At 41.8% G+C, this 27738-nt stretch overlaps 1 protein-coding gene across 5 annotated transcripts in view; it reads left to right on the forward strand.

Moving 5' to 3' along the window:
• Prkn (parkin RBR E3 ubiquitin protein ligase) overlaps window positions 1–27738 on the forward strand; it is a 1141511-nt gene that overhangs the window by 399867 nt on the left and 713906 nt on the right. For 4 of the 5 annotated variants that reach the window (XM_076926642.1, XM_076926645.1, XM_076926646.1 and 1 more), the window contains one exon: window positions 3110–3231. In XM_076926642.1, the coding sequence (XP_076782757.1) occupies window positions 3110–3231 (122 nt within the window). The remainder of the gene's footprint in view (window positions 1–3109; window positions 3232–27738) is intronic. The other variant, XM_076926643.1, reaches the window with a different exon arrangement.

Raw genomic sequence — 27738 nt, forward strand, 5'->3', positions numbered from 1 at the left:
AGTAGCCTGGATCCACCCATCTCTCTCTTTCCTCCAATCCCAACCTTTCTGTTCTTGTTTTCTCCTTCCAATTGTGTTTTCATACTAGCATTTTAAATGGGCGATGTGTATTTTCTTTGCTTAGTTTTGTCTGTCTGTGTCCCTGGTGAGGGAGTGAGATAAGACTAGACACTCACATGCTTTCACCATCTTCTGTGTTGCCAGCTGCTACCCACTTGTGACTTTTGAAATGAAGTTTCTTTTAAAGTTAACAAAACAAGAAAAAGAGCAATCCCTCGCCACATTTTCAATGCTCCATGGCCACACAGAGCTACCGGCCACATATTGTTTGCACATGTGTTGATATGGCAGGCATGGGAAGGCCTCTAAGACACCAGAGTTTCGTTTAATGTTGTATACAATATTTAATGTGTTCATGTAGGATAAATACCTGTCCTATTAAAATGATTCCTTGGGTTTTAAATCTATTATCCAAAAATATATTAAATATCACCCAATCTCCTCCCCATATTCCTCACACAGATGCTCCCCCATTCCTCCATTCCCTTCTCTTCTGAGAAGGGGAGGCCCCCACCCCACCCCTGGGTATCACCACCCACTGGCACATCAAGTCACTGCAGGACAAGGTGTATCCTCTCCCACTGAGGCTGGACAAGGCAGCCTGGCTAGAAGAATGGGATCCACCAGCAGGCAACAGAGTCAGGGACATCCCCCGTTCTGGTTGTTGCTTCTTATATAAAAAGGGACATGTTGTAAGCATAAGCCGCTTCAGTTACTTTGGCTATTGAAGGAGAGATGTAGGGATGAGGAGAACAAAAGATATTTAAGGTCCCAAAGTAGGAGGAGGCAGGAGAAGTGCCGTAGTGACTAGAGGTGCCAAGTTCCTGCTAAAGGCTTTTGAGGTCATTCACAGAATAACTACGAGTTCCAGCTGCAGGCTCATGAGTCAAGCCAAATGGGAACCCTGCCCACAAAAGTGTGGGGCATTTGTTGTCATTCCTGCTCAGTATACTCCAGGCCACAGCAGGACACAGAAGCCTGCCCACTGTAAAGCATGTCATACCACCAAAAAGGCAGGGAGGCCACTCTGAAAAGGGCTCTCATGATTCACCTGAAACCCCAGCTGCTTGGCTGAATGAAGCCAAAAGCTTGAAATGTGCTGTGGCCCACACTGCACTGACCTTGGTCTCCCTTAGTCTGGCTGTTAATGGGCTGGGTCTGGATAGCAAGGTGTAATGTATTGCATGTCATCCTGCAGGATTCCGGGGCACCAAGGTGCCATGCAGCATTTTGAGACAGGCTTCCCAAGGACTCAGTGAAAGTTGAAGCAGGCAGAGGTGGAAGGGTATATCCTCCCCCACTATCCATCATGAGCAGAGACAATACCATAGACAGTGCTGTTGCTAGAAGGGAGGAGAGGAGTCTCCCGTTCCCAGCAGATCTTAGTCTCCACTCTAGTGCCTGACCAACCGAGGCCCTGACTGACTCCCTTTCGGATTTTGCTGTCTTTCACTCATTCTTCCTGTATTTTTATTGTTTAAGCTTCACAGGTAGGTTATGAAAATTATGGGACCCGATGTTTTCCCATTGCTAACTGTCAACAGTGAGGAAACTTGAAATCCTTCCCAGCGTTCGCTGATAAGTTCTAACAGCAATGAAATAGGGTTCTTAACACAGGTTAGAGCTGTCACAGTTCCTGTGATCTTTTGACAGTCAATCATGTATTATGTTACAAACATTACTGTGACATGGACTCATGGCTCTGTGTTTCAATTCTGACCCACATATATTTTATGTAACAATTATATTTGCCGATAGCTGTGTGATAGTCACAACTAGGATATCTTGCCCACAAAGGCACGGAAGCTACAGAGAGGTGTCAAAATAGATATTTAGCATGAACACAAACATGCATTTATAGTCTGTCTTGCCTTTCAAACTGGCAGCTAAGTGCTCATTGCCAAAGAGCAGCCGTTATAGAATATATTTCAAATGCATCAGAATGTTCCTTATTTTATCTTACATTTGGAAAGTTCTGTCAGCTACAGAGTCAGCAAAGCTGAGTAAATAAACACCAGAGGCTTTACTCTGCTGTCTGCTCATTGTCTCTGTGTTGTTTTCAGTCATCTGTATGCAATTAAATGACCAAAACATTTCATTCATGACCATAAGGGGTGCATGTTCTTTCTAGATGTTTCTGACAATATGACTAAAATTATAAACACATGTGTCCCACCCCAGCAACAATTAGACAATGACCAAAAATCCTGTTAAGTTGGGAAATCTAGGAGTTTAGAAAGCACTTGTCATACCCAAGAGCTTCTCAGTCAGTTCTTTTTCAGACACAAAAGCATCAGATATCTATAAAAGGTTCCCCTATTTTAAGGAGTGGTACTTTGAGAATATTGACACTTGGGAGAAATTATTTGATTAGATCGATCCCTTCATGTTCACCATTTATGCTTGTTTGAACAGCAGTTGTCCAGCTAGAGAGACTGTTAACAAGATGCAAAGCTTGCACTTCTGCACTGGCTGCAGGATCTGTAAAGCTTCATGGATTCAGGACCCTTATTTTCTATGATACTGAGTTTGGGCAAGTGTTCCCTAGGAACCCGGCAACTGTGGTCCGATCACTCAGATCATGAGGGAAAGGCTGGCTTGGTTGTACAGATATGATGCTAAGAGGAAATGATCTTGAGTCTTTGCTGCTGTGTACAGAAGCATGAAATAGAATTCAGGGGCAGCGGCCTCTGCATTTTCCAGAGTCTCGGAATTGCCTGTCCTCTCCTCAGGCTTCAGCAGCGAGGAAGGCATTTAATTTCCCAGTGCTGCAAACACTCTGGCCCAGCTCCTGGCGGTGGCGGCCTGTTTACTTTGATGAGTAAGTCACAGGGCTGTTGGCATGACAGGAAGAGGAGACTTTAACCCTTTTCAACATAAAACTACATTTTCTAAATCGTTATCTCCTCCTTGAAACGTTCATTCTTCTAATTTCACAAAATGTTCCTGTGGAGTTAGCTATGCAGCTTGCCTCTAGGAGGCTTTTACAGATTGTGTCGTGGCTCAGTCTGACTAGCACTGATTAGGTTCTGCCTCTGCTTTCTCCCAGCAGTTAAACCCACCTACAACAGCTTTTTTGTCTACTGCAAAGGCCCCTGCCACAAGGTCCAGCCTGGGAAGCTCCGAGTTCAGTGTGGCACCTGCAGACAAGCAACCCTCACCTTGGCCCAGGTAAGGAAGCAGGAGCAGTGTCCTCACAGGACTGCTGTTGCTCAGATTAATAAATGTCTTCAGGAGCCATTGTTCCCTGCTTCTGATTGAATATGACCACACCGAAAGGAGGATGTTATTCTGGGTAGTTGTGATTGCCAATGGCATGGAAATTTCATGTCAAATGTAGCTTTCCCTCTGGGGTTTTTTTCCTGCTATGTAAGTTTCTCTGGTACACAGCCATGTCCCCAACTACACACACACACACACACACACACACACACACACACACACACACACAGCACCTTTTTTAAATCTTCCTTCTTTTAAGCTCAGACCTGCAGAAAGGCTGGGTCAAGCCTGTTTGCAGAAGTGGTGGGTTCACACTGATGGGCAGATTTTATGGAAGAGCCTATGGAGTAACATCTTTGAGTTCTAGAAGTGTGCCACACTTGGATTTGGGTGGTGACAGCATGGCTGCACATGTCAGAATACACTAGAGGGCTCATCCAGGAACAGTGCACAGAGGTTGATTAATCAAGTTATAACTTATTGATAAATAATAACAATAATAATAATAGTAAATCAGGGCATTTGAAGAGCCTGGACATTTGCACTGAAAACAGCAGCCCCACAGCATGCTCTGTCACATTCCCTCTGTCTGCCTCCCGCCCAGCACCGCAATGGTCTCATGGTTTCAAATCATTGGGGACAAAGAAGTAAAATGAAAACATTAACACACTGTATGACCCACGGTCATTCTCTGACATGTAGATTCCACCGTTCATAAATAATATTTGGTGGTACCCAGGCCACCTCCTCTGCACCTGATGTCTACAGCTGTGTGCACGGACATAGGCAGGATGACTTGTACAGCCTAAAGTTTGTATCTGGAGGAAAAGCTTGCCAACCTTTGATATAAAACACTAGGGCAACTGTTGTATGGGCTCCATACTGCCTCAGTGGTATTATATATGGGAGTGGAGGAAGCCCCAAGTGTGTAAAGTCCTGCGTGAATGTGTATTGTTAAACGTGAGCTGGCAATGCCAAGGACCCCCTTAGACCCAGTGAGAAAAATGGGAAAGATTTTCTATCGGTGGGGTAAGTCTCATTGGAAGAGTAAAACTTCTCTCTGGTCCATGTACAGAAGTTGATGGTATGTACAGAAAATGTCTATTGGTGTTGTCTTCCCTGAATATTTGTCTTGAAGACTACTCCACTACTGAGATTAACTAACCATGTTTCCTTGAGTCAGTTGTGTCCCACAACCCTGCCTCCTAATTACATACATTCATCTATATGTAATGACCTCCATGTTAGCTGTTCAGTATATATTATAAACACATGGAACCTCTGCCTGATCTCAGCTTGTCCGTGTGTGTGTGTGTGTGTGTGTGTCAGCGTGTGTCTCTGTTTTGTCTCTTCTTTATTCCTTCACTGCCCCAGTCAGCTCTGTCCCCAGAGCTGTGCAGGATTTGGCAGCAAACTGTGATTGGATGTGGCCCTGGACAGTAGTATTTAGGATGTTGTCTATTTATGAAAAATAAGAAAACATGAGAGTATATGCAAGTGACTAATTGTAATAAATTAGCATGTGTTACATTTAAGAATATCTGGGAAGGAAATATTTTTTTAGAGGAGAAAAAAAACTGATTCACCTTAGGCACCTGAGTTACTTTTGAGTACATGATTTCATTTCTCTTGTCTAGGGAACTCTGTCTGGAAGGAGCTGTGTGCCGGGAGCACATCTTTGTGGTCACCTCTACATATTTTGTTGTTATTAGAGACTCATTAATAATGCTAGCATCTCCTCAACTCTACTTACACTAGGCACATAGCAGCACTGAGCCATCCACATTTAATATGCTGTCCCTAATACACTGACAAAGAAGATGGACATTAGCCATTTCTGTCCTGAAGGGAAATTGGAGTCTGAGGTTTTGACATGAACTTGCAAGTGAGTTGAGAATCAACTCACACACCAGGTTCTCTACCATTTCCAAATCAAAATATCCTTTTCATTTCACGGTGACCTTGACCAGAGTTTCAACTAGATGGAGATGTCCTTTAGAAATGTGAGTACTGGCTGGAAAGTAGTGAGCACAGCTGATTGGAAAAACATGGCAGGCATTCAATTTTTCAACTACTCCTTCAAAGATTACCCACTTGGGGCCAGGCTGGAATGAGACAGGGGTGAGCCCGGCAGGGGTTGCTCTGTGCATCGAGATTGTTTCTGATTGTATTTTTTTTTAACAGTTAAATGGGTAATTTAAAGTGACTCTTGCCACTGGCTCAAAGATTTCCTTAGGACCTGATGGTGTCAACCAAAGCATTCTCAGGGACATTATGACCTTTGACACTTTGCCTGGACTGGCTGCTAATGGAGAGAGCTCTGTTGTTCTAAAGGATTCTCTAGACTCCCTGTGGGCTGTGTGTTACTAATCCTGATGGGCCCTCTTTGCTTTGTGAATAAAGAACCAGCTCCGCTACCACTGTCACTCTCAGCACTACCCACATTCCTCAGGGAAAAGGCTACCTCGTTGTGTGATGGGAAGAAACTGAGTCATCTAATTAGAATTAAGGTTCAAATACACAAAAGCTTATTTAAAGAGTCAAGCTTTTTTGTCTCCAATAATACTTGGAGGATGGGGTAACTGCAGCCATAAGCTGAGAAGGGTACCTGTGTGCACATGTTCCCTTGGAATAGTTTCCTCAGAGTAAAGCCCACTCAAACCTTAGTTTCTGATTAAAACTACACATGGAAAATCTCTTCGGCACCTACTCCAGCTTGCCAGGTTGCCAGCATTATCCAGCACTTGTATCTCTTTGTTTGCACTCAGTTTGTTAGTCTTAAAATTAATCAGAAGCCAGGAGATTACTACAGCCAGGAAGTTTGGATAATATTTCCCCCACAATCACTATAATTACTTTATCTCAAAAAGAACTTTATCTTTGCCACCCTAATGAGATAGTCTGCCTCAGAATAGCATTAAAGCTAAAAGGTTTCTGATGAGAAATGGTGCAATAAATAGAATAAGATGTAAAGTGCCTGGTATGATGGATTTTCTTTAAAATTGGTTTATAGATTAGGCAAAATTTATGTGAGGAAATTTATTAAGAAATATAGTTTAAATGTGTAATCATTCTTAAACTTAATATTTGCTGCAGATTAATTGTTGGTCAGGAGTCTACTTGCCTGGGAAGCTGCACATAGCTTTGGAAAGAATTATAGGCTAGGGTTAGATCTAAGCTCACTTTCTTTCTGCCTTCACCATCAGACATTATTGCCACAGGATGCAATTCTCTTGTCATGACGGCATCAGGCATGTGTGAGGTTCCAGAGTGCAACAAAGATGCTTGCATGCTTCGTGAAGTCTCTCTGGAGTGTGTTGTATGCACCCAAGGGGCAACTATGCCTGCATCCCCATTTACTCGGTGTTTGCCAGGAGGCCTACATAGAAGAGGTCTGTGTGTGGATTCATCTCCTGGCAGCTGCAGAATCCAAGCCAGTGAACACATACAGCTCACTTGTCTGCAGAGCAGGGGCCGAGGCAGTGCTGGGCTCACCTCAGCCTCTCAGCCTCTATCTTTTTCTGCCTGAGCGTTCTCATTGCCTCAGCATGCTTCTGCTCTCTGCTTTCTGCAGCTCAGCCTGTTTGGTACGCTCTCCACGGTGCTGATCTGGTCTATTTCGCTGCATCTTGAGAAAAAATTAAAAGAGAATACATGGTGGCCCAGGAGCTCCAAAGAGCTCAGAGCACATTGCTTATGACATATACACCAACACAGACACATATATGTCTGTGTCTCTCTGTGTGTATATATATAATCAAGTACCTTGTGAATACATTATTGTATTACGTAAAGTGGCTATTTGAAAAAAAAAAATAAACTGTTGGTAATTCATAGCACCCTAGAAGAGCCAGCTCCTACAGATGGTCACAGGGCACACACATAAAGGGCATGGCTGGTTGGTGTGCTGAACATCTTGAGTTTCCAGGATGCTTAGGCTTGTTTTAATGACTCTTAGTAGATGATCCAATGACTAGCTGTTTTTCTGGTGGGAAACACTGAGGTTCAAGGGGACGGGGCACAGAGCAGGGGGCGGGGCACAGGGCTGGGGGGGGGCACAGGGCAGGGGGCGGGGCACAGGGCAGGCGAGAGGGAAGGGCAGGAAAGCAGACACCTCACATGAATCTATGGAGCAAGACAGGCAAGGCTGGAGCCACTGCCCACGTACACACTGGGAAAGAGCACTGCACTGCTCCGGCACCAAGAACCCTACCTGTTGTACACAAGAGGCTCATTCACATCTGAAACCAGACAAGCTATGACTAGTTTTTAGTATAAGTGTATTCCCCAACTTGAATGGATATAAATTATGCTAATTGCTGAAATTTAAAAAATTCTCTGGAATTCAGGTTGAGTCCAGTGTCCTCTATTTCACCTAGGGACAGTAGTTCTAGGACAGCATTGCCCTCCTAGCTGAGACATTCGCATCTTGATCATGACCCTGAAAGAGGGGTGGGATTGCAGATGGCCTTGCAGGAAGGTCCATAGATGAGTCAAAACAACAAAAGGGAGGCTGACTGACAGGTAGAGCTGGGTGTGTAGCTGTGGTGGGGGAGACCTGGGACCACCCACTAGCCTGTGATGCTGACACCTTGGGTAGGCAGAATCAGCCCCATCCTACCTTTAGTATAATAAATGAAAGGGTGTTTCAGAGAACCCTCTGCTACTATGAACCAAAGAAACTCATCCTCAGAAAAACATAAAGAAAGGTAGAAAAATGAGGAAGATGCTGCAGACTAAAAAGAAATTATTTCTCTTTTCGTCAGTAGAGAAATTTAACAGAATATATAAGAGAAGAAATGTAAACTATACAACTGCCTATTTTAACAAGTAAAATATTATTTATAAATTAAAACAAAATTTTAAAAAACAGTGAGATGTTACTAGCTGAGCTATGGGCAGTTGTTGTAAATGGCCCTTGTCTCCCCTCTGTTGTCGAGATTCTTACACAGGCAGCCTTGTCTGTACCCAATTGTCACAGCTAAAAAATCCTATGTCTCATCATTAAGTGATTTCAGTTAATCCAACCCTGCAGAAATGATGTCAAAATTTCTAATTCATTAAATGTTTAATCCAAGTAATTCTTTTCATTTAGACTCCAGTGGCAGTTGTCATTCACTGTTTTTTTCTGTTTGTTTGTTTGTTAATTGGTTTGTTTTGTCCTGTTTTATTTTTATGAGACCTTTCAGACAAAAGAACTGGTAGCTCCTCCTCATCCTTCTCTTCATTCTCCTCCACTTCCTCCCCCACCCCCATCTTCCTCCAGGACTTTTGTATGAGTTTACTTTTGCAACTCTAGGAAAAGGCAAGAGTAAAAGAACATCATCCTTGCAGAAGCAAATATCTCCAGCACATTGTAATCTGCCCCAAAACCAAAGACTTGGTAGGCACTGAACCTCTAGGCAGGTACTCAGAGAGCCTGCTTCAATACCCAGGTCCTGACCCATGTTGCTAGTGAAATTCTTAAACTGTACCCATGGAATTTGAATAATTAATTCTGAAAATGTATGAATACACACACACAGATATATATGTATATATATATATATATATGAATGATTAGTTTTAAGTCTATGACCTATTGCCTACCAATAAACCAGAACCGGAACTCAGATTTTACCTGTGTCCACCAGTTGCTCTATTTGAGAGTTCTTTTTCTCTCCTAAGTTTCCTATCTGCCAATCACTACCGCAACGAGGGACCTAATGTCTATGCTATTTGCTTTTGAGTTAGACGATATTAAAAGCTATATATACTCTGTCAGTTAGCAGTGACATGTACTTATTAACATAATTAATTGGAAATTAGTAGGGGTACTTAGAAGTTTATTCCTTATATAGTAGTATACATTTAAAACATCTATGATGGAAATATTTATTGAACCACCTAGAATGTTTTGACGTGTCGCAACCTATGGGCATGTCTAAAGTGTAAAAGAGCAGACGGCGTTTCTGAAGAAAAACGTCCAGATAGTATATTTTTTATTGCAGTTGTGTGTGCTTTTAAAAGCCCTGCTGCTTTGTTTATTGATTCAAATACTGTCTAGTGGCATTAGTAGAACAACAACAGAGGTGACCCCAGGGTCACTATTGTCCTCTCAAGCACCAATTGAATTATTTTTTTTATGTCTTTCACAGTACACCTTTGTATTGTATTGTGGTGTCAAGTCTGCATGTGGGGTAGGGAAGGCAATTGTGTCTCTTTCCTTTAAAATAATGGTGACAATAATTCTTTAAAGTCTTCAAGTAGGTTCCTTTTATACATTTTCCTGTTCATAGCTGGGTTATATGTTCCTTCTATACATTTTCCTGTTCATAGCTGGGTTATATGGCCACTGAAAGTTATTAATGACATTAGAAACCAAATGTCTGACAAAGAGAACCTGAGTAACTTTGAGTAGCCTAGACTGATCACAATTATTCTCCTTGTTTGGAACCATAAGTTCCCAGTCAAAACAGAGACCATTTTTTAACAAGGACAGATGTGCTGGGTAGGAGTGATTAGTGGCAGCCATGTTTGTGTTGGGTATTGGGTGTGGATGACGAGTGGCAGCCATATTTGTGAATTCACAATTGTGTCAGATAACATTCACAGACTCACCACTTGAATTACTGAGTGGAAATTCTGCTTTCTTCTGCCGTATTTGTGTTAACATTTTTAATCTGGCTATTTGTCCAGACTTGAAATTGTTTTGCTGTGTGAAATGCTGTGTTTTTTCCCAGTGGTTGATTCTGTTGGTATATAGTGGTGACTACCTGTTCCCCTACAGAATGAAGTTGATGTATTATCCATTTTACCACTTAGAAGCTTCATCAAGAATTGGTGAAATAAGAAATGGATCAATAGGACAGTGGGTTAATTTATTTGTTCTTTGCTTAAGTAAATTACTTCAAAACCTCACTGGGGATACATAAACAGAATTTAGCAGTCTTGGCTTGGGCCATAATAGATCTTTTGTCAATGTTTTGTTTAAAAAAAATAAAGCCAGTGGTATTACCCCACAATAATAAACTGTGGGAGATTACAGAGTCACATTGAAAATGCTATTCCTGAATTAGGCAGGACATTTGGCTCAGGACTCTGATCTGTCTGAGTATTATTTTACAGAAGCCTTTGTACTTATGCATGCAGGCCTTTTCCGCCTGGGAATATCAGGCTACCTGCATAAATGTATCATTAGAGGCAGATGGGAAATGGAGAGGTTAATTGACTTTACTTGGGTCACGCAGTGAGAAGGAAACCAAACTGAGAATGAATTCCAGGGAACTGGAACTTAGGTCTGTGCCGAAAGCACCTGCACTGAGTTTCATGAGTTTTCTTACCAGGGCATGGGGAGAGCTGAGACCTAACTCTGCAGCCTCTTCCTGAAGACACGGTTTTATACAACTGCACTTCCTGAAGCAGGATAAGAGGTGAAACGTGGGGATCTCCTTCAGTGCAATGAGAGAAGGCTCATGTAGTTAGAGAAATAAAATTGTGGAAAGGGAGAACAGTCACAGATCAGGGATTTTTGAATCACTAGCCAACCAAGTTGCTCTGTTTCAATGTATTATACCAGTGAAACAAGAACCTTTGACATTAGCCTGTCAGCAAAGGCCACACACATCTCTGAATATCATTAACATCCTTCTATCATGCATTGGTGTGTTTGAACTAAGGGTTCTCCCAAACAGTATCAAATAATTATATTTCTAGCTAGCATCAGAATTACTCTCAATTTTTTTTCTGCACTATAAATCATCAGTTGGCAGGAAGAATTGCATATTCATCTAGAAAGCCATTCTAATAACTATACACTGACCTACTTGCCTATGAAGTGACCTGCAATTAAAATAATCAGGCATGGCCAGAATTGAAAACTGGCATCATCAATTTAGAGACAGACAACTCTCCCCTTTCCCATTAGAAACTAAAAACACAAAAACCAGGCTACTTTTTAAAATAGTTTGGTGAAGGTCAGTGTAAACAAGTGTCATATGACCTATAGATTGTAAAGTGTTGCTGTAAACAGATAAACTGTGCATAAATCCATGCAATAGAAATAACATTCAAGCTCATGAGAATAGAGTGACCGAAAATCTAAAATAGACCTTGTTCCTCAGGTATCCCTGCATTCGTTCACCACAAGGTTCAGTTCCAAAAGTGTGGGAGCCTACCTCGCCTGCCTCTGTACCGCACACAGTACAGAACACACAGTATGCAGTCAGGATGCAGATAGTCCATAAAGAATTGACCAAAGGCTTCATTGTCACTGCTTGCCTTGGCTTATCAATAATCTTCGATCAGAAATTGTTTTTGTAGCCATCTATCTAAATCCCTAGTCCTGATAGAACAGTGTTTGGTTGCATGATTTTGCTAGCTGGCCTTATAATAGAGAACTCTCACCTCATCTTCAACCTCCAGGCTTTCACTGTTCTCCATGAAAACTTTCTCTGTTGCCCCCTGTGCTTTCAAGGACATCTTGGGCAGAATGGAACATGATCTTGGCATAGTTCTTCCACATTTTCCATTGGGAACACTCAAAATGTCTTTTGTTTAAATGAACTTTGGGAACACAGGCTAAACCGAGCATGATGGCGCCAATCAAGTCTCTCACCTCTCAGAACTTCCGAGATGTGACCCAAACCAGACCTGAGCTCAAGGACCATGCTTGATGTGTCTGCCCTGTAACAGTTGTATCATGCTTTCTCAGTCATTCCAATAAGTTTTTCCCTTTTGATTTAAAATGCAGTGGATGTTCTATTGTGGGATATAGAGAACCACAGAGCAGAACTCCATTCCCAGAACTCCCCAGGCCTTTTCTCTAAGCCATCTCTAGTAAGGCAGTTTTTCTACACACTGGTTGGTGAGAGTTTTAGAATTTGCACAATGTTCCTGGCAAGCTGTGTAAGGGAATTATCTGCACATTTCCCTAGCTTTTGCTATGATCTTAAAATTGCTCTAAAAATTCAAGTCTGTTCCAAATCATAGAGCATTTTTCAGATTTGTAATTTGCATATAGAATCCAGACTTCCTTTGCTTGTTAATATCTATTGCATTTGGTGTTCCAATTGAAACTTGAAAGGTAATAATATGTTATATAAGCTAAGTCTGTAGATCATTCAAGAGTTAAAGGATATTTTCATTCTCAACATCTTTATTGATATGCTAATTATGTGAATTTGGATGGGCATCATGGTGGCCATTACATTACCTGAGAAAAGTCTATGCAACTCTAAGATGAGCAAGGGTTCCTAGAGGAGCATCATTATCCTTAGCGTGCCCCACTGCTTATTCTCCCTGAGGCATTTAGAATATTTTAGATGTACAGGATCACTGCGTTTTTTCCTTATAAGATGTTCTTCTATTTCCTTTGATTTATGTTTTGGAGCTCCCATCTTTGCTGGGGCCATGGATGCCACTGACATGTTCTTTGCTTAATGTCATGTTATAGCTGCTCCAACCATCTATTAAATTCCATCTCAGAGTACGGAGATAATAAAAGCTGAAAATGAGCTGAAATGTTGGACCTCTGATAACACAGAGCTGCTGTTCCTTACACTAAGTTATATGCAATAGTCTTGCCTGGGGATAAAAGGCTTTTCAAATATCTTATCATGAAGGACACAGGGAATACTGGGCTCTGACTACTCACAACATGAGTGCTGTCCCTTTCCTATTGTTTGCTTAGGAGACAGAGAGAACTTTTCATAGTGATTTGGTTATGTTTCAATTTAGACCAGCATGTTCAGCTATGAAGTTTTATTTCTTTTAGTTAGAAAAGTATAATTTTCAAGAAGTGACTGGTGATGAGTTGGTCTTGATACTTAGTCCTTTATCTAATTCCAGTGTGATACTTCCTGGGAAATATATTTAAATTATCCAGAACAACTCAAAATTTAGGGAGCACTTGTTTTTAAATGAGTGTGTATTATATTGAGCCTGGAAAATTTAGATGAGCTCAGGAAAAAAATCTATCACACTGGAAAATATAGTTTAGGTGAAATATATATTAAACTAATATCAGAAATTGAGGAAAATGCCAATTTATGTGTTCAGAAGCAGAGCCCAATACAGATTTCACAACAAAACCAATTTCACCTTTATTGGATTAGGTTGTGATAAGGCCAGGAAGAGCAGAAGACCTAGATGGACAGCAGTGCTTTTTTTAAATCATGAGCTTATGTGTAAGTTTTGAAATAAATGTTTCATTTAGGAGACAGAACTGATACCATTAGCAAATGGGGGAAATTGGTTTCCTTCAAGATTCTTGGAGATTTACAGATGAGTCCTGCTCAGATCCATCAATTCTGAATCTACATAGCAAGTAATAGTGTGTGTGTGTGTGTGTGTGTGTGTGTGTGTGTGTGTTTGTGTGTGTGTGTGGTGTGAGGGGTGGTCAGAATCGAAGAATAGTGGCAGAAAATCGAGGAAAGCTCAAAGCAGGAAGATTCCCAAAGACTGAGCACAGGTGAGATATAGCTAGTCCTTTTATTGCTTTCCTGGGTAAAGCTTGTGTTTTCAACTGATCTATTTTGTTGTTGAGTGTTTGGTCTGGCTGGTTAGAAGGGTAAAGCAGAAGGTCTTAGGGGTGTGCATTAATTAGTACAGCTTTCTGCATGGCTGAGCTGTCCAGGATGCTAGCCACTAACCACACAGAGCTCCTAAGATTTTTAATAAGTTCAAGCTAAAGAAAAGGAAACTTTCAGCTCCCCAACCACTGCTGTCATAGGTCACAGTTCCATAGGATCTCGTGAATAGTGGCTAGTGCATTAATTATTCCACACCCAGCATCATGGAAAACACAGTAGAATTTCATGAGATTACGGAATACTGGTTTGAACTCTTTGTAGACCTATCTGTATTTTATGAATTCTAAGTATATTTTCTTAACACTATACAGAAAAAAAGACTAGGAAAAGAAAAGAGGTTAGTGACTTGGCCACCACAAAAATGAAGGAGGTGGTAGATGGGTACATGGTACAATACATCCAACATCAGCAAAAGTTGATGGTTAAGGAGTCCAGTGGATAGAAATGATGCAATTTCTTCATCACTCAGCCAGCAGGGTCTGTCCAGCCCCATAACCAGAGTTGTTGGTTTGACAGGTCTTTGCATTGTCCCATGTTGAGCCTTTGAACACTAATCTGGCAAGTGAAGATTTTGGAGCCACACATCTTTGGATCTCGTAAAACAGAGGCTTTCATCAGTCATTCCTGCCCATACTGAAGCAGGAAACAGTCTGGATGTCTAATCAACCATGTCACCACAAAGCTATGTCCACAGTGATTTCCAGAAAGGTTTTACACATGAAGAACCCCATAGGCTACTTACTATCTTGTAAGGACCTTTATCTCACTCAACATCTACAGAGTAGTAATCCAATGTAGCCAGAGCAGAAGATGATCCTGAAAGGCCTGAGATAGCCAGGTGTGTCTTGTGTGCATCCTTTATCCTTAGGAACTATGTCAGGTCACTTTGGCTCTAGCCTGGGTTTGTGGTACAAGTCCAAACTATCCATAGGGTCTTATCAGCTCTCTACTCCTTATGGCTTTGCATCTGAATCAGGGCCACCTTTCCAGGCTGCTTGAGATCTTTAGTGAGTGAACATTCCATGCCTCTCACCATTTAAAAGCCATGTGTACTGTTGTGTCAAGGCATAAAACCTCATCTTCCTGGAAACTTCTGATTGTAGAAAATGCCATTTTGCTGTGAAAGTAGATGTATATAAGACCAATGCTCTTGGATTTATAGAAATCTTTACTAATTTTTTTCTCCAAACTTGGAGAAAACCACCCACATTAGGTTTTCAAATATGTTGAAGAAATTATCAAAAATGACATAAATAATAGGTTTTAAACATGGGCGTAGTTTTTAGCAGTCTTTATTTTCGCATATAGCAAAATAGTAATATACTATTACACTATAAATTAAACTTACGACAAATAACATTTTGAGTTAAAATTGTTTAAGTCTTTTTTAGGAATGATTATTGTAATTTACCATGACATAAACCCTAGCTTCCCTGTGATGTCATGCAAGAGATACAAGGCACATTTGGCCACAGTTTCCTAATAGAATTAGAGACTCACCACATCTGAGAAGAAATGGCATCCTAGTAGCAAGAAACCTTGACTGGCCAGCTTCCCTGAGCTGCCTAGGCAGAGAGTGCTGAAACTTTCCTCCAGGCATGACAATACATGTGGACATCCTGAGTTGCCTCATAAAACCATGGCCCCTCCATATCTCCTGTGAGCCATGACCTGTTCAGGCAAAGACTGTGATGGAGAAATAAATATAGGAATAGGGGGATAAAGCACACATGAGTATCTCCCAGACACATACAAGCAAGGCATGTACCGGGACCATGACTAGCACAAAGAGGCTCACTGGGATGCAGTTTTGGTATATCATTGTCTTCAAGGACTAGGAAGCATCTGGTGATGCCCTTCCATGGCTTACCAGATTCCAGAAAATGTCCCAAACCTTGCAGGACGACAGAGGTAACATAAAAGCTTTTTAACACAGGTGATGCATTGCAAGCAATGTCCCAGAGCATGAAAGGCATGGTACATTAAGAGAGAAAGACACTGGACCACAAAGGCAACAGGTGGGTTGGGAGCCCTGCTGTGGGGCAAGCTGTCGATTTTCTCAGTGTTGTATTTTTCTGTCAACTTGAATGTTGTTTTCTTCTGTAAAGGCAAGAAGCATGGGGTCAGTCACCTGGTTATATACATTCTGCTTGAGTTTGCAAATTATTGACTTTTTTTTTTGAAGTTTAGAAGAATTTTTATTTATATTATTTTTTCCTTTTTTATTGGGTATTTTATTTATTTACATTTGAAATGTTATTCCCTTTCCTGGTTTCCCCTCCGGAAATCCCCTATCCTATCCTCCCTCCCCCTGCTTCTAGGGTGCTCACCCACCCACCCACTCCTTTCTCCCTGTCCTGGCATTCCCCTACACTGGGGCATCAAGACTTCCCAGGACCAAGGGCCTCTCCTCCCACTGATGTCCAACAAGGCCATTCTCTGCTACATTTTCGGGTGGAGCCATGGGTCCCTCCATGTGTACTCTTTGGTTGGTAGTTTAGTCCCTAGGAGCTTTGGGGGGCGGGGGGTCTGGTTGGTTAATGCTGTTGTTCTTCCTATGATGTTCTAGTTGAGATACAAGAAAACAGCCACATATTCCAATATGCAGACTTCTAAGATTTAACTATGTGTTCTGACGAGAAAAGGAAATCCTTCCATGCTCCTTGCAAGCCCTTCAATCTTCCAGAGAGGCTGTATCTAGAGGAAGTACCACCCTTCCAGCTAAGACCCTCCTGTGTGGAAAGCAATGTTTCTGTTCTATTTGTTAGGTTGGAGCTTGGTGATGTCTCAGAATACAACACTTCTCCCCAGTTACCCACTCCTTACTGGAGCAGATGCTATTATGATTTTAAGTCAAGTACCTGAACTTTAAGCATCGTCCATCTATAAAGACTATAGCTTAGTGTATTAACAACAATCAGCTAGGATTGCCATATCATGAAGCAAGTAACAACTCTAAGCTGCCCTGATGCAAGATAGAAACCAGTGGATGGTAAGAGAATATGGAACGAACATATTTCACACACAACACCTTCCTTTCTAACTGAGTCAGTAAGGCTGGACAAATGATTGTAAGCTAGGAGGTTGGATGACTGGAGTCATTTGTTCATATTCTAGAAAAGATGTCCTGTATCTGACTCATCACCAAAATTGAAAATGTATCTCCAGGATTTTGATAATATAACCAAGTTCTCTCACTAGATATGTCGCCTTTGAGTGAGACTGCTGACTTTCTAGGCCTCTTCTCACCTTTAAAATGTGGGCATTTAGCTCTAGCACTGTAGGCTCTCTCTCCTCTCTGAGCTCATGTGCCTGTGCACTTTTCTTTTGCACAGTGACACCAAGACATGCGGAGTAACATGTGGGTAAATAACAGACCACTAGGGTAGTCTGATCATAGCCCAGTATCTAGAGATGGCTCAGTGGTCTGTAGTTCACTTTCTTCCTAAGCTGTGGTTGTCACTGTTATTCTGAAGCCTTAGAAGAACCAGGCTGGATTATTGGATTTGTTCATAATATACGCTCACCACGAAGCCAAGCTTGAGCCTCTTTCAGTTTGTTCCTTTATCACTTTGTCCTTCATTTTCCGCCTAACTTCCTCTACCCCATTATATTCAAGAAGCGTTTAAACTCCACCGTGTGTGAAAATCCAATATCCTGGTGGAACCCGTGAGAGACTCAGAGCTGCTGTGACCACCCTGACTCCCCCACCTCACCTATGCTAAACATACAGCATCTTTGTGTTTGTATTTGAAAAAGAAATACTCCTTGGTATTAGAAATATCAATAAAAGAGAGAGTGGTTTCTCTGACTCATGTTCTTAATCCCATGTCTACCTTTCCTACATTTACTGCAAAATGCAGAAACAAATACATATCCCACCTCTAACAAACACACAAACATCTGGGGCTTGACCAGGGATGGGAAAGTCTCCCAGCACTAAACTTTCTCTGTCTTTTCTTTCATTTGCTTCTTAACATGTCTCACTGAGGTGTGTTGTCAGAGGTGGGTCTTGGTTCTTCTATCAGGCAAGGTATAAAGAGACAAGCAAGCTTAATGTAGTTGAAGAGTTTCTTTGCCTAAACATATTTTCATCTGCTGACAATTAGAATTTATATATTTGTGTGTGTGTGTGTGTGTGTGTGTGTGTATCACTTTGCCTCTTAGCTAACATCCGTTTGTTTGTTTGGGCCACTGTGGCTGTAGATAATATATGTACGATGAATTAGTGAACTGACTCATGCTAAAAAACAAAGAAAGGGGAGGCTGATGCTCTGAGCTACACAACATGCTGGCTCGCTCACCCAGCAGAGCTAATTCTGGAATTATGCTGAGAAGGGCCGTTGAACTAGTGCTCCTGCTTTAAAGTTTTGAAAATCAGTCGACTAGAAGAAAATGAAAAGATCCTGCAGCAGTGTTGAAGAGAGAAAGGGAGGCCTTGCTCCCCAGCCATGAGATAGCCACAGGGGAAGCTCCTTTCTCCTCTTTAACTGGCTCAAGTCTTGTTCCGGGGACTTTACTTCAGGTCTGCGGTATAAGCAACTAAGTATTCATAGCTCAAAGACTTCTCAAAGCTTTAGACACAATGAAAACATTATTTGAGGAGAACTTGCTGATTGCACTGACAGCCCTCTGTTTCCCTGTCACTTTCTTCAGAGCTTTAGATTCCCAGAAGGTACAGCAAGGAGAAATTTCTTCAAACACACCTGTAATAAATGCCATACAGCAAAGACTTGCCTGCACTGTCTCACCCAGGGTCCATTTCTAAGAGGCAGACTTTGCTAAGCTCTCTCTCTCTCTCTCTCTCTCTCTCTCTCTCTCTCTCTCTCTCTCTCTCTCATACACACACACACGCACACACACACACACACACACACACACACATCTGTGACAAGAGAAACTCTGCCCCCTCACCAGAAAGCATCTTGACAAAGAACCTAGAGGTAAAGAAAGGCAAGACCCAAATGCAAATTGGCCAGTGAGAATGTGCAGCTAGTTCTGTGATACGAATGAGCAAGACTGTTGTAGCCTGGAGCCCTGTCCTCTATTCACTCATGAGTAACTTCACTAATTCATCCTCCACACATTAATTGCAGCCATAGGATTTGCACAGTGGCTTAAATAAAGCCAGAGATCAGAGAGTACAGCATTCAGCAGAGAAAGTGAGGTATGTTCATTCTGGTTGGCGACATGTGGCACTGGAGTTGCTGCTTCAACACCATAGTTTACAGCATTGCAATGCTGTGTGAAGGAGAGAGCACTTTCCCCTTGCTATGCACTCAAACTCAGTAAGGGCCAACACCAACCTTACTAATGAGCTAAAGGCCCGACTGTGACTGACTGCTTTTCCTGAGTGATTTACAGCATTGGACAGGGACCTTCAGCTTACAGCCTGATAATGTTTTTGCCTAATAACTTTTGTAAAGCTCTAGACAGAGCTTTAGCCCTTCCAGAAAGTTCTGTCTTGGACTCTTCTATTCAGTTATCCTGTAATATTACCCATCCTCTTATTTCTATCACAAAGATTAATTCTATCTAAAAGACCACTTATCTCCTGTTCCCAGAGGGATGGGAACTAGCATAGAGCTTTCTTTGCATAAGCTGGAGAGGATTCCCATATGTCAGAGACAGGTTCCAAGGTGCAGGCTGACATCTAGACTGAGGCATGAAACCCAGCTGTTGTGCCCAGATATGCTAGAAAGCTGCCCCGTGTAGAAATGCAAAACCTGGCCAGTAAAGAAGGCCATTTCAAACAGAGTATGGTGGTATCCACTGGGCTACCATCACAGATAAGAGAAAGTGATGAGGATGAAGAAGAAAGAGGTTATATTGTTCCATGGAACCAACACCCAAGGAGGACAGACTTCTATCGGGCTAATTACCCTGGGTAGGCAAGGAAACCAAGCCCTGACAAAACCTGGGTCGTCACTTTTCCCAGTGATGTAATGAAAGGTGAATATGTGTCATTTTGAACATGAACACATCCACCTACAGCACTTTGGCAGAACATGACAATACTCTGCTGATTATAAATGCACAATGCAACCATTGAGTGGGAAGGCTGACCGTGGAAATCTGAGGGCTAGCAAGTTACCTCCAGGCTTTCAGGGAGATCATGTCCTCAGGAACCATCAACCTAAGTCAGGGTTGGCCTGTCAAACTCAACTTCCCACTCAAGTTCAAACAGAAGATACTACCAAACTCACAACTGCCTTTATAAAAACCAGTGGGTTGCAGTTTTCCCTTACAGTTGAGGAGGCAAGAGAGACTTATAGGAGAATGTTTCTGTAGCAGAAACAGAATTCACATTATTTTTTTGTGCCCACCCTTGGCAGTGAACAGTTTACAGATGACCCATAAGCATAGCTGGGCCACATGTTTTTCCCAGGGGCCTCTGTGATCTGGTAACTCCACTTCTACTGTCCTGAGTGGCCTGGCAGAAACTTTTTGGTCTGGTTGATGAAGGCACAAGAGCTAAGTGCCATCACGGAGTTGTCTGGTACTTGCTGGCATTTGATTCAGAGCTTCAAAGGCATGTGACCTAGCAGCAGCCTCATCCCATAAGCTGGCCATGTCAAAGAGTAATGAAGAGCACTCATAGTATTACTCAGTTGTGGTGATAGCTTGGGGCCTAGGTGCCAGCATGAAAGAGAGGCCCCTCCACTGCCCCCACGCCCCCTCGCACCCCGCAGACCAACGCAGAGCAACTCAGGTTTGAATCTGGCAGCTGCCACTGAGATTCAAATGTCCTAGTTCAAAGAATTCTCTTTAATTTGTTTTTCATTATTAAATATATATGCAAACTTCTGTCTTCTTGGCAGAGTTGGAAGGCACAGAGAGTGGGCCTACCTATCAGTGTTACTTAATTAGATCAAAGTTCTCTCAGAAGGTGGGCCATTTCTCTCCCCTCCACCTCTCATTAGGACTGGGTAGAAACGTTGAGTTCTTTTGAAAGTGTATTTTTTAAAGGAGGAAATTAAGTATAGTTGCTCCAGTGAATTTTAACAGTGAAAGCAACTTTTAACAAATAATGCAATGTATCCTCAGTGTATGAAGCTTCTTGATCATATCAAAAGTCAGAGGCATAGACCATGAATACAACCATTGCTGATTTTTTTCTGAAAGTGGTTCACTGATTTAACTATCATTTTAGCAATTATATCAAAGGTAATTCTTATAGTTCTAAGTTTTATAGTTCTAAGTTTAATGATCATATAGTATTCTATACTCTGCTACAATTTAAATATTTCTTTTTTTTGATGCACTGATAATGTACATGTCATCTCCAAAGGAATTGGTGTGGTAGAAATATATGTGGATGACAATAAACTATACTTCAGTTATAGGTGTGTATGTGTATTCATTCAGTTATTGTGTGCATGTGTGTGTGCACGTATTTGTGTGTGTGCCCCATTACATCTCTGCCCTTCCTTTATGACACATGTGTTTAATTCCTAACTGTGAAACCTTATTTCCTACAAAGAGCAGCCATTATCTTTCCTTAAACTTCAGGCAGATTGAAAGCTGTAATATTTTATATTTTACTACATATATTGCAGAATAGTGTTTCAAAGGACTGTTATCATTCCTTTTGATTATAATACACGGAAGAGTATATTTTTCTCACACAAATATAAATGAACTACTCTTGCAATCTTAGATTTGTTTTATTTGTTTGTTGAGGTTTTGGTGACCAATAGTGATCTTTATCTGCTCTGGGAGCTGCTTCTGTGTTTCCCAGTCTGCCAGCTTCTGTGTTCTGCTGTTATGGTGGCACTGGCTATCAAAGTGCACACATTTAAAGTACCTACACGCCTCTGTCTTTTCTTCTATTTTGGTGGTCCAAATCTTACCAACCTCTAGATTTTACTTCTATTTGGTACCCGTAGTTTTCCTTTGAGTTTATTGCATCTAGAACACTTAGCCAGATATTTTCTTTATATGGGTGTTAAAAAAAAAAAAAAGGCCTTACATTTCTTTTATTAGATGACCATCTGTGATTTTTACTATTTACCAGATAACCCTTTCCTCCAATATATCAAACAAGTATTTCATTCAAAAGAAAGTCAGGTATATTTTATGATTTATTTGTGGGTTCCCCCACAATGTACAATTATTATCATACATAAAAGCTCACTGCTATTCTGAGCTCAATGACTGAGAACTGTCTGGGTACATGAAAGAAGGAGTCCAGCCTCACCTGGCTCACCTTCCCATGCTTCTTTCTTGCCCTTCAAGGGCATTTATGCTTTGGCTACATCTTTGATGTTACTCATTCAAATCCCCTCTCCTCCAAATAATTCAGGGAGGAAGTTAAAGTCTTACAGTGCTGAGAGGCTTAGTCATATGCCCCAAGCTCTGAGCTCCAGCGGCTCCTCTGCCAGGCTATGAGAGTGGTGGATTTGATTGACAGAGATGGGTTTCAATGTTATCTTCATTTTAAAGGATTCTTTTCTCAACAAACTGCAGAATAATATTATAATACACATAACCCTCCCTAATAGCAAATGCTAAGCAGACATCCATCAATAAATGTGACTTATGGAGAGCAGGTAGCTTGACTACAATATCTATAGTAGACTAAAGATGTGTCTATGTAGTCCAGTGCCAGGGGAGAGGAGAGAGCACCAGGATTGCCTAACTGAGGTAGCCAACCTTGTTTTCACAGATAGAAAAGTAATTCACACAAATTAGATATTAAGAAAAATGGTGTTGTTTTGATACCTTATTATTAAAGCTTTTATTTATCAATTGCAGGAATTCATAGAAGGGAAATTCATAATGATGGAACAATACAGGAGTTAGTAAGACTCATCACATGGGCTGTTGGACATGCTGCATGACCAGAGTCATGTCCAGTGCCCTTCCTAAATCCTTTCCAAGTTTTCAGATTCAGGAGCCTAGCCTTGTGGCTTCAGCAGTATATCACAGGACCAGTGTCCTTGAGCCCCAAATGTCCACATCTCCTCCACACCAACGGGTGGTCTGAGTTCCAAATACAGTTCCCATGAAGCTCTGTGAGTCACAGGTTACTGCTGTACGAAACTATATAAATGGAAAATCCACCAGTACTGAGCCAGTTACACACACCCTCAGAGATGTGCCCTCTACAACTCTTTATAAAGAGTCTATCTTCTTTGGTAGGCTTGTATCTGTGGTTGCCAGGTCTCTGTCTCGGCTCAGTTCAATGGACTTGTATCATACCCCACTCTCTGTGCCCACTCAGCAGCTGTCATTATGTGTAACAAAGGAAGCAAAACAAGGCACCTGTTGCCATGATTTTTATTGTGTGTGGGAATAGAATATATTCTATGGGAATACCACTAGAGGGATATTAATAGACACATAGTGGACAACAATAATTAGTCTGAGAATTATGAGATGGATGCAGAGAAGAGACTAATGGTTGTTTTGTCTTAACATTGCTTAAAAGGCATCAAGCAGGTAAATTTTGGAGATAAGGTCACTGGAGTATGCTAAAGGACGTAGAGTAAGATGTCAAGGAACAAATGGACACAAAGATGATCCCAAAGATGTACAGTTTTATTATTAAGTAACCATTTCCAAAAAACTTATTAAATATATAATTTACCAAAAAGAAGCTATGTGTCCATCAACAGATGCTAAGAACAAACACTATTATAATCACTTCACTTTTAGGAGCACAGATTTCCAGCCCACCACTGTGTATGTTATATCTAAATAGGTTTCAAATCACCAGAACGTACAGTTTAATAACATGGGCCTGTTAGGAATTAAAGAGGGTAGCAATGAAACACTTCAGGTTTACAAACAGAAAAAGAGAGAGACAGAGAACACAGAGAGACACAGACACAGATGAGACAGAGACATGGAGACACCACACACAGAAAGACATACACAGAGTGACAGAGAGAGAGAGAGAGAGAGAGAGAGAGAGAGAGAGAGAGAGTGCCACAGCATGGCTGAGGATTTAGATAGTATGGTATCTCTTCATCTTAACTGTACCTTCTCCTAAACTGCTTTCCTCTTAAGTTTTGTCTTGTTTCTCAAACCCATGTTTTAAAATTTGTTTTAAAGTTATATGATCCAATCATTTTTAATTTAGCCTGGTCTTTCTGCTTTATGACCTCTGGAGCAGCTTGCCTAGGCTAGACCTGTAGGACATCGTCGTACCCAGATGACTTCCACATTTACATGAGAGATCCAGAGTCTCTGTGTGAAAGATCCATTTGTAAAGCACAGAGTGGGTGGGGTTGTGCTTTCTGCTAATAGGACCATCTGAGTGTGACATAAACAGGGGCAAAAAATAGGGGTTGCAGGCCTAACCAGACATGAAGAGTGAGAAACAGGCCTGGAGCAAGGATACAGCATGGGTCAGCCTGGTGGGAGCACAGCATATTGCATGGGTCAGTCTGGCATGAAGACACCATTGGCAGTGATCTGGATAAAGGGTACGCTAAAGCAGCTAACCCAAGGACCCCAGGATGCCGTTAAATTGCCTGGCTTTCCTATTACGGGAAGGACTGCATTTAACCCCACCATGGCGGCATATAGAAAGAGAGACATAGGTTAAATGAAATAGAATATAAGCTCTATTTTCCTACACGCACAGAGCCAGAGGCAAGACACTAACTCGCTCATGGGCTATGGGGGCAGGGAAGGGCAGGCTTCGGGGGATTCAGCTGACTGACTTGCAGTCTGAGAGTAAACGTTATTTAATTTCTGTTTGCTTATGGAAAAGGAATAAAGTATCCAGCAGCTCTGCATAGTAAATATGAAGGCGCCAGTTTCTCTGCGCTTGTTTGTCCTGGAAGAAAATCGTTACCTATAGCCTATCACCTTTCTCCAGTGTGATTTAAACCATGTTACCTTCCCACCACATAGAAGCTGCACTCTTAAAAGGGAACCTGATTGGTTTGTCCCATGATTGGCTCCTTACATTTTACTTTTTACTGCCCTCCTCTCCATCATACCGTCTTAGAATTTCAAAGATCATGCCTACAGCAGGATGTGTGGTGATATTTGAAGATGGACACACACAAGTCTACAGGCATGTGCGTCTCCTTTCTCCAAGCATGCGGAGTGCAGAATCCATCTCATGCTAAGGATGAGCAGACCTAGTACATACTGAGCATTGACTCTGGCCAGCCTCCCTGAACCTGTTACCTCATCCATTCCTCTCTGTAACCCTGCAAAGGACGATATATTTATTTCCCTTTTATAGACAAGGAAGTTAATCTGTCCAAACTTACAATTAGATAGCACCAGGTCATGAACCCAAGGAAGTCATCTTTCCCCCTGATCCCCACCCAGAGGGCTACAATCCCATTCCTTACCTCCTGCTTCCAAACAGACAAGGATTAGTCACCAAAAAAAAAAAAAAAAAAAAAAAAAATGGAAACCTCTCATCCACCCATTGCTTGATAACAAAGAAACTGTTTAGGACAGGCTCTCCTTGGGGCTATGTCAGAGCAATTTAACTAGTTTGTCTTTTTATTAAAAAGGGGAAAAAAAGCAAAAACAGAAACACTGTGTAAAAATACCCACGTCAAAATGTCACACACTGTCTGCTGCCTCGGACATGAGGGGTCAGCACTAAGAATAGTTTTCTTTGCCTTATGAAGATGTCACTTCAAGCCTCTGGTTAAAGTTAATGGATCACAAGCAGTTAAAGTTTCAGACCTTCTCCTGGGTGCTGTTGCCAGCTATAGAGACAAAGGGAAGGGAAGTTATGGATCTGGGTCAGTAGGGTTAGATTACTGGCTGTCTGGGGTGAATTTTCTAAGACCTTGGAAGCTGGAAGGGTATAGTGAATTGTTTCCTATATTCTCAGGCATTTGGACACTAAGTACCCACTAGTGGCATTATACAGGTTTGGAGGTATGGCCCTGTTATAGAAAGTATGTCACTGGAGGGCTGGCTTTGAGAGTAAAAAGCCTTACCTAGTGCTGGTCCCCTTCCCTTCACCCCCACTTTGTTCTTGCCATTTAAAATACAAGCCATGGCCCCTACTCCAGCTATTATGCCTACCCTCTCTGCTCTGTTGTCATGGACTCTAACCTCCTGCGACCATAAGCCTAAATAAATTCTTTCTTCTACATGTTTCCTTGGCCATTGTGCTTTATGATAGTAATAGAAAAGTAACAAATTCAAGGAGTAAGAACTAACCAAAGAGAAGACCAGTGGCAGTAGAATTGAGGTGGCTGAGCAGTGGCTCTTTTCTGAAACCCAGCAAGAATGCAAAGGTGGATGGTTGACAGAGATGGTTAGAAAAGAGTAGTCCCAAGTCTGTCCGTCCAGATCCCTCTGTCTTCTACTGTCCTCTTGCAGCTCCTAAGGAACTTCATTGCCCTAGTCACCGTGACGTTCCCAGTTGGCCTCTGTTCTATCCTGAGAAGGCTGAGGTCTGTATTCTCAGAAGGTCCAGACCCTGCAACTCTGCAGAGGACTGAAGTTCGGTCAAGTCCTTGGCTTTCACAGTGAAGACTCATCCTGTTAGCTTCCATGCAGATGCTTCAGGAAGCATCGATGCACCATCATGGTCCCTGCTTCATTCTGTTCTTGAATAGTCCTACCTCTAAAAACACATAAGACTTACTTTCCAAGCATAGAAACTTGTCACTTTGGGAAAGGAGGATTAGACCAGAGCTGAGGATACAGCTCAGTTGGCACAGTACTTGTCTAACTTCAGGGAGACCCAGGTTCCATCCCTAGCACCTCATAAGCTACATACATGGTAACACACATGTAAGGTCAGGGTCATCCTCAGTGACTGAGGTCAAGGATCATCCTCAGTGGGTTAGAGGCAAAACTGGTCTAAATAAGACTCTTTAAAATGAAGAGGAGACTGGGGAGCCATCTCAGATGGAAAAAGGCTTTCCATACAAGCAGAGGACCTGAGTTTGATTCTCTGAACTCATGGAAAAAGTGGAATAATTGCTCTACTTGTAACCCCAGTGCTGGAAAGGCTGAGACATGTAGACCACTGGGACTCACTGGCCAGCCAACCTAGTAAATCAGTGAGTCCCAGGTGAAAATGAGAGACCCTGCCTCAAAGAGCAAGGTGAGCAGCTTCTGGGGAGCAACATCTGGGGCTGACTCCATGCACATGTACACACACATATGGGAATACACACATATACAAACACACACTATAAACATATGCCCAAACACACACACATTCATACACATGTGAACATACACACACCAAACATACACACACACACACCAAACACACTCATACACACACATAAATACATCATTCATCCCACACAATACACACATGAACATACACACATACCAAACACTCACTCTCACACACCCAACACATACACCCAAACACACCATTCATCCCCCACACTATATATACATGAACATACACACACCCCAAACACACTCACACACACACAAAATATATACACACACATAAACACATCATACATCCTACACACAATACACACATGAGCATAAACACACACACATATATACACACATTCACACACATATATACATGAACACACAGGACACATATACAGATCATACGTCCCACACACAGTACACACATGAACAGAACATGCACACACATAAAAACACATACAGAAACACACATACAAACACACAATAAAACACACTCACACACATGTACAAAAAACACACAAACATATGGAAACACTACAAACATACACACAAACACATACATGCACACATGAACATGCACACACATACAAAACACTCACACACATACACACACACATAAACATACACACATACACACAAAACACACCCCACTATCCCGCCACACACATACACAGACAGACAGAGACAGATGGGGGACAGAGATAGAAAAACAGAGAGATAATTTGGCCTTTGGACACCCCTAGATATTTATACAGGACAAAGATGA

The sequence above is a fragment of the Arvicanthis niloticus genome, chromosome 28 (genome assembly GCF_011762505.2).
Source record: "Arvicanthis niloticus isolate mArvNil1 chromosome 28, mArvNil1.pat.X, whole genome shotgun sequence".
NCBI classification, from domain to species: Eukaryota; Metazoa; Chordata; class Mammalia; order Rodentia; family Muridae; genus Arvicanthis; species Arvicanthis niloticus.